Below are 15,184 nucleotides of genomic sequence, written 5' to 3'. Positions count from 1 at the left end.
CGGGGTTATTTTCTCCCAGCAGAAAGCTCGCGTCGTGCGTGGATGTGAGAACCTTGTGGATTAGCTCCCCTCCGAGTCTCAGCGGAATTCACTGCATCTGGATCCCCAAACAGCTGCAGACGGAGGATGCGACTGTAGCTGGATGCTAGGATCCATGTGGGCCTGTGACGTCTGCGCTCCCCTCCGTGGCTACCTTCGTCCCCACAAGGATGGCTCCAGCGGCACTGACCCAGATTGTGGAGTCCTGGCTCTCCGCCGCGCGCTGCTCCCCGGGTGGTCTGTGAACGCGGTGCGGACGAGGCATGCACACCCACAGCTCGGCGGATACCGCTCAGCCCGCCTCTGCTGACATCTGTCTCCGTGGACACACAGCGACCGGCAGGGTAAGGATGCGCCGCTCTGACCCGCACGCTCTAATGTCAGGCTGATGGGTTTGTGTGCGTGTGTGTGTGTGTGTGTGTGTGTGTGCACGTGCCCGTGTGTTGTATGAATACATTACAAATCACTACGACCATGTAGATCCGGTTCTAGTTCTCACACAGACGCGTGGCTGCGCCCTCCTGGACTCACACACGGAGGAAGATGTCTGGATTTCCTTCCAGAGGCTTCAAGCAGTAGCATCGTGTGGCTGTGATGATGAACTGTGTGTTCATGCACTATGCAGAATAGCTTCATGTATAATGCACGACCTAGGAGATATCATGGTGAGCAACAAGTCACTGCGCTTCCCCCAAAGTACAGAGGAAAGTAGGCTAGGATGGCCCAGGCAGAGAAGACCCGAATGAAATATTTAGTCAAGTCCTTTTGGTTTCTGAAAGCATTTGTCTTCATTGTGCTTGGAGGGGAAATATGGGCATGAGGAAGATGTGTTCATGCCTTCACACTGGGAGAGACAAAGCCATTTTATTCAGCTGGATCCCATCTAAAGACAAGTCCTAGCCAGCCAGGTCCTCCTTGCTGTGGTCAACTTAGTTCAGCTCAGTTTCATTGAAATTAGTTCAGAAGTCCATGAGACACATCACAGATCAGCATGTCTTCTACCACAAGACAAAGGAGTGGGTGTCACCTGACCAGAGGACAGACACTTTGACCAGAGGTCAGACAAAGGTCAGTAGGTTAGCAAAGAGCAAAACTGTCTCATTAAGAAATGACACCCGTCTTATGATGGTGAGCGTAGGAGGCTGACTTCAGTCCTTTTACTTGCAATTCCATATTTCAAATGATTTAGTAGCTTGTGAAAGACATTTTTAAAACACGTGGGTTTATTTACAGTAACTGAATAAAGGTTGAATATGTACATTTAACACAGTGGACTGTAAATCTGCTTACAGTACAGCTGCAAATAAAGTATCTATCTATTTATCTATCGATCTGAAGCGCTCATAATCGTTTCAGTATTTTGCTGCCTATCAGGTTCACACTTCGGGCCGAGTTCTGTTAGAAAAGAACTATTTCGTACGACGTGTAAAAGAGTTTATAGTTGTGCTGAACTGCTGGTTGCCGGCCGCCATAGAGAGAGGGGGGGCTCCTTTCACGCCTCCACACAGCTGGCCAATCACTGCGTTAAGTGGGTGTGATTGACGGTTTCGGAGACTAACTGTACAGAAATGGATCAGATATCGGTTTAGGGGGAGGAGGTTTCCGAAGCTAATCGAGGATCCAACAAGCAGTTCTGAAGAAGCATACTGGCAGCTTTAAACGTTTACGAATACGTTGGTGAGTCAGCTCACCATTTTAGAATTTCAAAACCTGAAATCGTGTCACGAATAGACTTTAAAAATGTCTCCAATGTGTCTCCTTTTTAGTTAATAAACTTTAACTTGCGTAGTTTTTCACTGATTCACCTGCACAGGTGTGCTGTTCTTCTGAGATGCATTTTAGACACTCAAAACTCGCATCGCTGAAAACGGCATAAATCTACATGTATCTGCATGTCAAGTGAATATTGTGGTCTAAATGTCTGAGTGGGTGTCAGGTCCAAACACGACCATCAAGAATCTGAGTGTATCATGTTTGCCATCTTATCCAGCAGCAACTTCAATCCAAGTCTGGTCCAGGTTTGTCCGTCGTGTGGGTCTAAATTTGCCTTCTCCTGTCATGTCAAACATAGCTCCACTTCAGAATGATGTTGCATCTCAAGAAGTGGTCTACAAACCGTCTGACGAATCGTCCTGTAGTTACCGAAACAATCTGTTGTTCATCATTTTCGATGGTGGACTGATTGACAGTTTGCTTGTGTAGGTGTAGTGCTAATGACAGCAGTAGTAACAGCAGCGGTCACCATGCTGTAGCTCAACAGAAAACTCCAGCACAAAGAGTTAACAGGAGAAGAGAGAGAGCCGAGGCGAAGAAAAGCGAACAACTAGGCCCTGTCCCTCATGGCAAAGAATCACCCAATCTGACCTGTCACATTATTGTAATTGCTCCTCTGACATGACAATCAGTTCGCAAAATAACGGTTTGTTAATTCTCATAATTCTGCCTCTGTTACCGCTGTGAGAGCCACACCGCTCCACCCACACCGCTCCACCCACCCTCACTTATCTCCTCAACATACTATGATACTTAAGAGTCAATTGCTTCATTCAGGGGGAAAAGACATCTGAAGAGTATTATCGCAGCGACATGGCTGGCCTGACCTCGATGTAGAAAGGGCCTTTAAACAGGAGTGGATGTGCAGTAGCTCTGGGCAAGTTGATAACCATTGTCTGTTGCTGCATCTATTCCATGTTTGGTGCATTGAAGCAGATAGTCTAATGCATTCGATTGGGAGACTGGATGATGGCATTGTGCAGCCGCATAAAAGGGGTCAACGGTAGCCTAAAGGTTAAAGAAAGGCTTGGACAGGGAGGGCTACTGCTGGAGTCTCCATACTGGTCAGGAAAACATGGGTAACAAGTGAGTAATGCTCTCTTTAGAGTACGTAGACCTGCACTAATCAATATTTTTCAAATGAACACTCTTTTTAGCCCCTTTTAGCTCATTGCTTTGGTGTTAAGGAATGCAAATTGAAGGTATGGTCCGAGACCATCTTATCAACCTTAAATCAGATAGATAAACCCACTGCACGCTGCCTACCCAACCCCACATGGCAAAAACTAGCAACTAGCTGGTGAAGAAAGTTGATCATCTATCAAGATAAACACTAAGATGTTTTTCTTAAACGTTTGTGGAGACTAAACCAGAGATGTTGCTTACTGTCCCGGCTTACGGGGACACTTGACTAGAACAGAGCCATCATTAATGTTATTAGTAACACCTGTGCTTTTCTTGCTGTTACAAGTTTGTTGTGAAAACTGCGTTGTTGCTTTTGCGCCACTTTGAGAAAGAAGAACTAGATAACAAGCTGACAGACACTAGCCTGACATATGCATTGTTGTTGCTAACATGTTAGCAAAATTATGGCTATTTACAAACTCATTTGGAGGCTAGCTGTCCAATGTCCCCTGTCCTTTTAGCTCTGTTTTGGTTTTAGCTCTCCAACTCAGAAACTTATCTTAGCTTTGTAGCCGCTAAATGCTCCACTACGTACACCAGATAGGCGCTAACTTTGCCAGTTGGTGCCGGGCCCGTATTGTACAATGGGTTTATACTGTAAGAGCTTTGTTGGCTGTAAATGGCTGCATGTTTGATGTGAATATCTCAGACTGACCCATTCAGTGTGTCTGTGGGCTATAAAACCACAGCAATGAGCTAAAAAGCTCAGTAGAGTTGGATGATAATTGTGTGTTTTTCACTGTGATGGCCCACTTTCAAATAATGCTGTACTTTGACTGATTGTTAGTATTTTCTTTTGTATTTTCTTTGCATATTTGATTTATTCATTAGTATAGTCAATTGATGGTCAAAATACTGTTTCAGGGGCTTTCCCAAAATATATGTTGCTATTCTGTGGCATCAAGAAAGTCGAATTTAAAGCCTTTGAACCAGCACAAAATATCATCTCCTGATAAATTGATCATATATTAAGTGTTCTGCAGGGTGGAGCTGAGAGAGAGCATGAGCGCTCCGCTGAATCATTCCCTGAATAAATAAAAGTTAAAATTAAATAACCAATCTGTAATAAATAGCTCTTCATCAAAGATTGAACTTGACTGTTCCATTAAAATTTGCTGCAGAACCAGATTAGAGACGGGGAACGACAGAATGGTAACAGCATTACTGTGAGTTAGAACCTTTTGCAACATCAAGGACGCATAAAAAATAGCTTTGTGCTAAAAATATCTCAACCAAGGACTATTTATAGAATGAAAGGGGAGAGGGATGCATAAAATTTCCATGTTTACCAGATAAATTAAAACTCTTTCAAATACTGGCCTGAATTAGATGGATACTTGAGTGGCGTAATGTTTCCTTTTCTCTGGACATTTCAGTATTTCTCCGTCAGCTACAAGCACTGCAGGAGTGTGAGGTGTTTTTAAAGGCACCTTTACCAGTTTGTCACCTCACTGGTTGCTCGTGATGTTAGTGATGTCAGCTGTAGCATTATTTGTAAATCAGTATTGTTTTTTGTTATTCTAGCTTCGGTGCATGTTAGAAAAGCTGTCTTTTATGTCCTTTTAGCCATGCTAAGGGCATAGCTCTCGGGAAGGCACTGTTGGCCTGTCTGTTGGTCCACCACATGGTCAGACTAGAATATCTACCATTGGGTGGACAGACATTCATGGTCCCCAGAGAATGAAGCCTACTAGCTTTTGTGATTGCCTGACTTTTTTCTCTATTGCCACGATGAGGTTGACAAATAAAATAAAGTGAAATATCTTGACAAATATTGGATGGATTGTTGTCAGATTTGATACAGATATTCAAGGATCAATTGTAATGATTTTGGTGACAAGTTTTGTACAGACATTCAGTCGATAAATCCTAATGACTTTCAATTAGTCCAATAATTTGGTTTATGAACAAATGACATTCCCATCAGCTTTTGTGTTTAGCACTAATTAGCCATTATTAGCACGCTCATATGCTAAACTAAGATAGTGAACATGGTAAACGTGATACCTGCTAAACATCCACATACTCGCATTGTCATTGTGAGCAAGTCAGCATAATGACGTGAGCATTTAAAATAATTACAAATTCAGTGACATACATGAAGAGCTAGATTTCATGAATGGGACCTGTGGGTCACACAAAATACTCGGGACCCCAAAATGACCTAACAATACTCTGCAGTACAAACCTCTAGTTTAGTACCACAAAACCATAAAAAAAAGAGAAAATTATTGACAAATGAATCTCTATTCCAAGTGTAGTAGCAGTACACAGAGAAGTACATAAACTCAGCAGTACAGAAAGACATCAAAGATACAAATTCAAGGTGTCATACTCGTGGTTAATAAGGGATAGAAACTACACAGTGAGTTGTTTATTCTCCTGGTGTATTCAGTGTAAGTTGTCTGGGTTACCAGCCTGAGCTTGATGTAAGTGTAAAAATACCTACAGTTCTTCCTTTTAGAGCTACGTTTCCTGCACTACTCATTTCCCAGTGTGAGTCGTACGGTACAGTCACAAGACTGGCTCGCCACTATATCAGCAGGATGTGATTTGGGGGAGAAGTATGTATTCATTAGATACCCAGGGGGCAAAATCTCAGCGAGGTCCTGTCCTAATTCATTCCAACATCAATGCCAGAGGCTGAACTGCTGCCTTGATTATACCAATTTACCCTCCCACCCGCCCAAAAGGAAGACATGTAATTACACTATTTACACTGGAGTGCTTTCCTCTCTGAAATGTCTCTGAAGTAGACACACGCTAGCTTTGTTTTTCTTCAGCATTGTGATTGAAAAGTACAATAAATGTCAAACTGCTTGCCTCTGTGACGGCGATGTAGAAACATTAGCAGCTCTGGTTGTAGATTATGATATGTTAGGGTTATGTTATGTTATGTAAAGGCTCTAATGTCATCTAATGGAGGGGCAACATCACAATCACATCACAGTTTAAATGTAGATGATTCAGACCAATTTCTTTATGCTGTAGTTAACAATACAAAATAGATATAAAGCTATAAGCTAAATTGCTTTTCAGGTAACTTTTAGTATTTCACTTTGTTAAGCGATGAATTAATATGCCGCATGTTCCCGTTGTGTTGCATCGTTTCTGAAGCTGCAGCACGTTTCTCCTAATGGAAATGTTTTGGGCCATTGTAGTGCGTTTGCCCTTGTCGGCCACAGAAGTTGAACAAAGAAGATACAACATGTTTTAGAGAGTTTTAGATGTGCTGATACAGTCTCGCTGTTTCCCCTGCTGATGCTTATTTAAGTTTAAAGTTTAAATGTGAAAAGGGGTCGCTGGTTGTGATGAACCTACAGAGAGTTATCACCTGAATCTGCAGCTGTCTGATGGCCTCATCTTTCCTGCACCACGTTACCTGCTTGCTAGCTTGCTAAACAGTTAGCCTTGGTAGACGAGGAATCTGTTGGCGTCCTCGTGGCCGTTGCCTTCCAGCGGCACTTTTGAAGTTGCTTGTGGTTTCTGTACTTGCAGAGTGTCTCTTTATGCTGCGTGTGCAGTGTCAGATTAGTGGATGTGTTTCTCATTTTGTGTGTTTATTTAGTTATTTATTTTACAGATGTGAGATATATGTTGTGAAAGTGGTGAAGATGTTTTCTTCATGTGCTTGTGTTGTCTTGATTTGCACTATGTTGAGCTTTCTGGAAAGTAGGCTTACTTACTTAATTTGAGGTACTTTCCATTTTATTCTACTTTGGACTTGTACTTGACTACATTCAGGGAAATACTGTGGTTGTTACATTAATATATGTACTGTGTAATGTATGCACATTATTGCGTATAAGCTGCATGACTTGACTTTTGATATTGACCTGTTTTATTGTTGTTTGCAAGACTCCTTTTCTATGTGAATACTCCGTGTCACTGCCTAAATCCTTTATACTCGCTGTTATGAGTGAAAGTCTTTCTTTCACTCCCTGGTAGAGATGCATGAATGAATGAAACCTACTCCTGTTTGTACTCAGTGAAAACAAAACTGAGCTCTGTTGGGAATTGTTAAATTAGTACACTGGTGAGATCTTGTCCAAAGAACCGCTTCTTGTCCCTGTGTGTATTAGCACATAATGCTGTGCATTTACAGTAGCCGGTTGTAGTTAAGTGTTTTATGTGCAGAGTAAATGTGTACTTGACATTCTCATACATCTCCAGGGACACATAGAGGAGGCTGATCTATAGAACCACCATCAGCAGGGGTCTATGTGAAGGGTCTCATTTCTAAATGAGATATCCACTATTCAAAGAATGAGAAACCTCCTCTTTACAAAACGATTCACAGTTCAAAATGAGCAATTACAAAATACTCTGCGACCACTTGTGGCATTTCTCATTCAGGTTTCCACACTTACAAAATAATCTAACCTAGAAACACACACCGTTCAGGCAAAACCTTTGACATTTTCATAGCTATTAAATTAGTATATTTTTCAACCGAACACCTTTTCAGAGTGGATCATTTTTATGTACCTGGCATGATGAGTGAGGTGCTTTCCCTTCCAAAACAGATGTATTATTTGTAAAGAGAAGGTCACATGACTCGTTTAAATGTATCACGTGACTGAGCTGCTGAACCGACACCTCTGTTTCGAGTGTAATCTGGCTCGCAGGCAGGTGCTTCTTCTCCTGTTTCCTCTCTTTCTCTGTCTTGCAGTGTGGCTTAACAGAGAACAGACATATTGTACATGTGAGGAGGCCGGTGATGCATTCAGATGATGCAAAACACTGACGAAAATGAGTGAAGAACTCCATCTACTGGCCAACTATTGAGAAACACACTCGTGCTTGAAATGAAGAAATACAGAAATACGTTTCTGTTGTCACATAAACTCTTCTGATGTGAACCTTGTGTCTTTAAAGAGCTGTGTTCCAGTTTGAGGAATTTAACAGCAGTCCAGGAGCCATGTATCCGTGAGACATTTATAAAGCGTCACGAAATTGTCGCTTTTAAAGAATCCAGCTCAAACTTCGCAAAAAGGTATGAAATTACAGTGTTTCCACGGGAGTAGCCACATATGGGCAACATACTAGCATTACTTTTAGGCAGTTTTATTAGGAAACTATTCTGTGTGCTGTTGAGGGGAACAAGATGGCTCTTTGTGTCAGAATAAGGTGAAAAAAGATTGGGTACCTTGATTAACAGTCTGGCAGAACAACCTTCTGTCATACAGGCAGGACAAGCAGGGAAAACTTAATTGCCATGAAGTGTCCCAGTAAGCCATGACGTATACCCTGGAACTGAAACCCTGTAATGGAATGCAGCCATCATTAACATTAATTTATTCACCTGTACTTTTCCTGCTATGGCAAGTCAGAATATCTGCTGTGAAGAGGTCCTGTTCACGTGCTGGAAAACTGTATTTAAACTATGAAAGTCCAAAAAGATATTGGTGTGCTCAAGGGGTTAATCTTAAAGGTCCCATACAATGCTCATTTCAGCTCTATCTTTTTATTCCGGGGCTCCACTAGAGCAGCTTTGCATGATTCACAGTTCATAAAAAGTCCTTATGTATCTCCTCCTGGCCCTTTCTGCAGCCCCTCAGTTCCGTCTGTCTGAAACAAGCCGTTTGAGACAAACTGAACAACCTCCAAACACCTGAAGAGTCGTCCTGAGCAGAGCGCTCCGATAACTAATAAGACAGACTGAGCGGGTGGATGAGCGTCCCTGTACTTGGTGGGTGGTGCTGTGATAGGAGCAGATGACCTGCTGGGGGCGTGGCTGAGTGCGGTGACATCACAACCTTACGGAAGTCCTGACGGCTCGTTTAAAGACGCAGTTTCTGAATAGTCTGTGTGCATTTCTCTGTGGACTGAGTGTTTTGGTACTTTCACAGTATTTATATACAGCACCTAGAGCTGCTTTATAATCACACAAGACACGGAAATCTCACTTTGTACAACATGGGACCTTTAAAATGCACTCAAGAAATAAATGCCAAACGAAAAAACAGCTTAATTCCTGATGTACAACAAGACAGGAGCTATATGGGATAAAGAGGTGGACAGACTTGTTTTCTTTGCAAGAAAATGTATACTATTTAACTGCATCTATGAAAAACCTCCTGCTGGAACACAGTTGTATGGAGATTTCTTTTTATATTTTTTCCCAATGGAAAGACTCTGCGTCAAAATAAAAGGAAATCCCACCAGCTTTATGGATCTATTGCAGTCTCCGACAAATTACTTCCCCAGTGATCCCAGTGATTTCTTCTCTTTTGCCTTCTCTGTTATAGCTTTGGCCTGTTGTGATTGATATTGTGATGATGTTGTGTTGAGCATTGTAAAAGACCTTTTTTAGGTCTTCAGGATTAAAAGCCAGAGAAGGCAATGGGTGGATGATCATTCAAATGTACTCTAAAACTCATACACCCAAAGACTGACAGAAAACAATACATTAGAAACAGTGAACAAAAGTTCACACAACCTTACGCAGCAGATGACGTTCGCATGATGAAGTTGTCATGGCACAGTCGAAATTCCTAAAATGTTAAAAACTATTTTTGAGTAACTGAAGGACTTCTGTTTACCTAAGAGTTGAGTTTGGAAGTTGGTTCTGACTTGTGTTTAAACTGTGCAGCGATCCCACATCCTGACGTGCCTGATGTCTGGTAGTAATCTGCAAAGACCACTAGATGGCAGTGCTGATTCAAGGTTCACCTCCAATGTAGATCTTTTTTTTTATAGATTCTGTAAAAAAAAGAAACCAAAAAAAACACAACACAATTTCAGAGACCTTGCATATCAATCCATTTTCCTTATTTTTATCAGCTTCAGGGCAGACCTGCTACTTTTCACTGTGTTTACATGCTTCTCTTGGTTGAAGGACAAACAAACAAAAAGCAAAATCATATAAAATATATTCTCTAAAAGAAAAGAAAATAGAAAGTTGAGTAATGTAAAAACTCATAAATAATTGTTCCTTCAATTTTGTCCCTGGCATGAAGGATGATTCAGGGTGATCGTTTTGTCAATCACTGGTAGTAAAATTGTCTTACTTAATAATAATAATAATAATAATTTGCCATCACTGACATAAGTTCAACTCTTTAAACTAGTTCCCAGATCTGGACTGATTATTAAAATACATCCAGTGACCTTTTGTAATGACCCTGATATCTCAGCCTGCGTATATACCGGGCAAAGGGAGATGCTGCAGAGAGTTGGTGTCTTCACTTCTGTCTTCGTGATTGAAAAACGGAGAATACATTTCAGCATACTCAGTTAATTGGATAACATTAATTGGGAATGTGAGCAGGTGTGACCTTCTGGACAGAGTTCTGATATGCATCTGTTTTAAAAGCAAAAGCAGTGGTACAAATCTGCAGTTTAATTGAAAGAAATATCTACAATACTATTCTATTCAATCACCTTTCTGAAGATGGCGACGGATCTCTAAAGAGAATAGACTTCATGCTGTAGAGTTCTGTTGCCACGCTCTACTGCACTGTGTACTTGTACTTCAGGTGCACGTCTAGATGTATGTGGCTAGGTATATATGTTCATACTTTGTATACATTATTATATTATTATTAAAATAAGTTTCCTCTCTGATCTCCCTGTTTGGAAAGCATTGTGGGTACAGTAGTCTTCATCGTCAGCAGCAGTTGAAGACCTTTTACAAAGCAGCCGTGTTGATGTGCTGTAGCAGGAAGTGCACAAGTGTAATTAATAACATTAATGGTGGCTGCGTACCATTTAGTTTTACCAATTCCAGGACTCTGGTGTTGAGCATGTGGCTCACTGGTATGGCTCCCTAGGACACTTTGAAGGAACTGAGCCATCGTTACTGTTGGTTGCACCTGCTGCGGTGGCGGTGATGGCTGCAGAAGTTTTATAATCAATCAAGATTCGACATTGCTGTAAGAAAGATTCAAAAACAAGAACGCAAAACTGCAAGAAAGGTATTACAGAGAAAAGTATAGTGAAGTACTAAATGTGGAATTAGTAACAGGCCGTCATGTAATTCAGTAGATTTCGTTCCCGTGCTGCGGCGCAGCATGGCGGAGGAGAACTGACGGAGTGGAAGGGGCGAAGTGAGTCACAAAGCTGTGGCTACAGGCGAGTACCTGAGCAGGCTAGGGAGAGGGAAAAAAACTCATCCAGGCTGATTATTTCTGAAAAGGACTGGTAACCATTATCATTTTGATTGGCACTTCTGCTGGCCTCCTCACGTCCCTCCGTAGACTGACACTAAAGAAGAAATTAGCTTTCCTTCATGGAGATTCCCATTAAGGATTCAATGAGCACAGGGTACCTTATGGAGATAAGTTGAAAACTCTTTACTATATGAACGTCAGGTTTATCAGCTGTGCTCTCAATTCACATTTACTGTTGGAGAAAAAGAACAAAAACAGACTGCAGCAGCAGCAGATTTCTTTTGTGGCACAGCTTTTTTCAGTAATATTCAGACAGGTAAACACCCGACGGACAAGCCATGAGGTAATATAGTCATTATAACATTAACAACACCTGAACTTTTGCTACCATAACAGTATGAGGGCATCCTTGAATTTTTTAGATATACAGGTATTTGGTTCCAAAATGACAGTTTACCCCTAGGCCCTGCTTCAATGTCATGTCTAGGGAGTTTGTCTAACTCACAACCTGTCAGCTGTGGGGAAAACACGGATGTCGACGCTAATTCAAAACTACAGTGTGCGAGGTGGAGAGAGGAGAGGCGAGGAGAGGCTGCGCACTGGTCCTGGTGCTGACAAACTGTCCTTTCATGGAAGGGGAAAAGGAGGAAGCGAACAGATGTACTGTATCTTTGAAATCTTCAGTGGGATTGTGATATGCAAGATTAACAACAAACTAACTGTGTTTACTCCTCTCCCCTGCAGCTACGCCACCGAGACTGATCCATAATAATAATCCCCAGCTGGAGAACAAACAACATCTGGGCGTGGAGAGACGGGAGAGGGCGAAGTCTCAGCAGGGTGGGCGGCAGATGGTGACACTGCAGCAGCACTTCTCCAGGTAGCACCTTCACCACGCCACGACACAGAAATACACTCACATACTCTGACCGAGTTTTATCCAGCAGCATATTTGAGATATCATATGTGAAAAATGAGGCTTGTGGCTTGTGGCTCCAGAGAGAGCTGCACGAGGTTTGGTTTGGTTGTGGCTGAAGACTACAAGTCTGAAAATGAAAAAGAAAAAAGCTGAGGGTGTGGAGTTAGAAAGAAGTGAGCTTACCAGACCTCTGTAGCCCGCTCCTCATCTCTGCTGCAGGCCCGAGGCTACTTTAGTCGCTACTAGCACCTGAATCTCCGACCCAACTGTTGGCGGTCGAGTTGCATTGTGGGTGATGCAGGCGTGCAGGTTTTGACAAGGAAGAAGGAGGCATGGAATAAAAAAAGATGCGATCTCTGCTGGTTCTGCTGCATCGATGTTGACCCTTTTTTAAAAAACCGCCCATCAAGAGGAGTGCGACGTTAAATCCGTGGAGTACTCAAATGATGAGACACTGGCCGATACACATAAACATAAAAGATAAAAAGGATTAGGATATATTTGAATTCTGTCAAAGAATTGTGAAAAATATGTTCTGAGTGATATATTTTTTGAAACATAAACGTTTCAGTGCTCTCTGGTGAGACCACTGCAAGCATAGAAACAGCTTTGTGTTGAGGGGGCACAGATTGTGAAGCCCCTTGAGGCAAATGTGTGATTTTGGGCGATGTAAATAAAATACATATAAAAATACATAATATACACGGTCGTTTTATCCATTGTTAGTCCACAGGGTTACTAATTAGCTAAAAGAAAATGTTTACGCAAGTTAAACAAGCTGACAAACTGGGCTACATCTGAGTGTATTTGGACTAAAGACGAGATCATTTCAAGTGCCGCAGTCACCTGATGTGGAAAGTTTACTATTAGCGGATGAATATATATCCAGATAATCTTTTCTTGGTCTTTTGCTTTTGTGCACAATCACAATGTAGTGTAGGAGCCGAATTCAGTATTGTAAAATTGTTCATTGCTTATTTAATGAAATTTGCGAGACAGTGTTGCCCTCAATACACTTAAACCATCACCTGCGCAACACTACAGCCTGCCAGTTAGGTTTTTCTCTGAGGGACAATGTTTCAGAAAGTTTCCCCTCCATCAAAGTAGCTTATATCTCGGTAGATTAAAAGCCAGTGGCCACAACTCAATGACAAACAGTCCGAACGGAGCAACAAACGTAATGCATGGCACACATCCATCAAAGGCCCGAGCACCAAATGTGATGAACTGCTGGGCTTCTGTGGCGACACCCAACATTTTCATTAACTTGAGAGCCCTCTGCATGTGGAGATTGTCTTTGAAAGAAAAAATCTGCTCAGCTTTATTAGAGTACCCGGCACTAATACTTGATATGAAGTGTCTCATTGATCCCCCCTTCCAGCATGCAATACAGGGAAATAATAACCACGCATTATGTCCAGCCAACTGTTGACGGCCCCCCGTGATCCAGGTTTGATCCTATCTGCATATGCTCGGCGAGCTGTGAGATTAGGCCCCGATGATTTGTGACTGTAAGTTAATTCACCCCTGCCACGCAGAAAATATCTGAACGGCTGCCCAATATTTCGGGAAAGTAGATTTTTTTCGTAGTTAGCACAGTGTGATGTGTCAGTCAGCTGGAGAGCACGACCTGTAATAAAACAGAACTGGCAAATGGGGGTTAAAGTTTCCACTAAATTGTATGTTTTGGTTAAATCACCACATTCTTGTATTCTATATTTTAGGTCTATGCGTTGTCACTGACTGTCAGTGTTCTGATGAAATGACTCGTTTGCTGGTGATATGCCTTCACACACTGGCCTCCAAGGACCCTTAAGTGGTGCTGGTGAAGCTCTGGAGGATCCTTGGTGTCTCATATTTTATTTATAGAAAAACTTTGTCCCCAAAAACTTGAAATCAACTTCCAAGTTTTCACATATTTTCCACATGAAAAGATCTGGGTAGTTTTATGGTGATGCTGTATGGATATAAAGTGAATAATAAAAGGATATAAAGCTTTTTAATCTCAGAGTAAGCACCATTTGAGATGCTAATTATCTTTTTTGTCTTCATTTTGTTTGTACATTTTTTTACATCAAATTATTTTTTATGAAAGTAAAAAAAAAGTAAAGAAAGTAAAAACAGTTCTTTTATCTGGACTACTTTTTTTCTCTCACAGAATGATTGTTGGATCATAACGAGAAGAAATAAATTTTGATTTGAGCGTCTTAAACTAAGATATAAACAATTTCCTCTTTGTGTATGTTACACAAAGTACATTATCGTTATGCATATTATATTTGTGATCCCTTAATTATATTACATAAATGATATGTGGGCAGTATTAAATAAACTTCAATAAAAAAAACCTTAATTAAAAAACTGAGGTGTGAAAAAGTGAATCTCTTGTTCTGTCTTCTTCGTCCTGGATTAGAAAACGGATAGAAGACAAGAAGCGATACAAATCAGTTTTTATTAAACACTGAAATATATAAACATATTAACGTCTTAACTCGAGAAAGTAGGGAATGTAATGTAATGAATGAAAATATGTGACTGCAAAGGATGTTGTACAGTTACGGATGGATTGTACGTGGACGTGGAAACAACCATTCACAGTGTGTGTGTGTCAGTGTGCCCTTGAGAAGAATAGCAGTGAGGTGCTTCCCCATTCAGTTTGTGCTACTGTACAGTTTTCATTGAGGTGGGAAAAGGGGTCACGTTACTAGTAAAGGGTGGGGGTTAGGCCAGTCATTCATACATTGTTGTGCATGATGAGCTGAGGGTCCTGCTTTGAAAAGTGTAGCTTGTGGCAAAATGTCACCGAGCCTCTGAAAGCCCTCTGGTGAGAGGGAAGGGGTCACTGAAGCAATGTCACATTCATACTGTAAACACATGCATGGGTGCACAAGTGTGTCTACATGTGTACTGAGTATACAGCATGTAAACTGTGTGTGTTTCATAATAGACCGTACACAGGAAGATATTGCATGTTTAAAGTGCTGTTATGTATCAAAAGAATACTTAATACGAGCAGTTATGATTTAAAGATTACTCGTTGGAAGCAATCGCAAAACTCAGTAAAGTAGATCTTTCAGGAGTCCACAGAGGTTTTAGTTGCAGTTTGTTAGCTGCAAGAGTTGAACTACAAGATTACAAACTTGTAAGTTTCCTC

At 41.4% G+C, this 15,184-nt stretch overlaps 1 protein-coding gene across 1 annotated transcript in view; it reads left to right on the top strand.

Annotated features, from left to right (window-relative positions):
• Positions 1 to 51: 51 nt before the first annotated feature.
• LOC139292360 (nck-associated protein 5-like) overlaps positions 52 to 15,184 on the top strand; it is a 53,222-nt gene continuing 38,089 nt past the window's right edge. Inside the window, exons 1-2 of the mRNA XM_070914684.1 lie at positions 52 to 383; positions 11,856 to 11,991. Coding sequence (XP_070770785.1) covers positions 11,963 to 11,991 — 29 coding nt within the window. The 5' untranslated portion in view covers positions 52 to 383; positions 11,856 to 11,962. The remainder of the gene's footprint in view (positions 384 to 11,855; positions 11,992 to 15,184) is intronic.

Source organism: Enoplosus armatus, chromosome 11 (genome assembly GCF_043641665.1).
Source record: "Enoplosus armatus isolate fEnoArm2 chromosome 11, fEnoArm2.hap1, whole genome shotgun sequence".
NCBI lineage: Eukaryota > Metazoa > Chordata > Actinopteri > Centrarchiformes > Enoplosidae > Enoplosus > Enoplosus armatus.
This window is presented reverse-complemented; position numbering and strand designations above follow the sequence as displayed.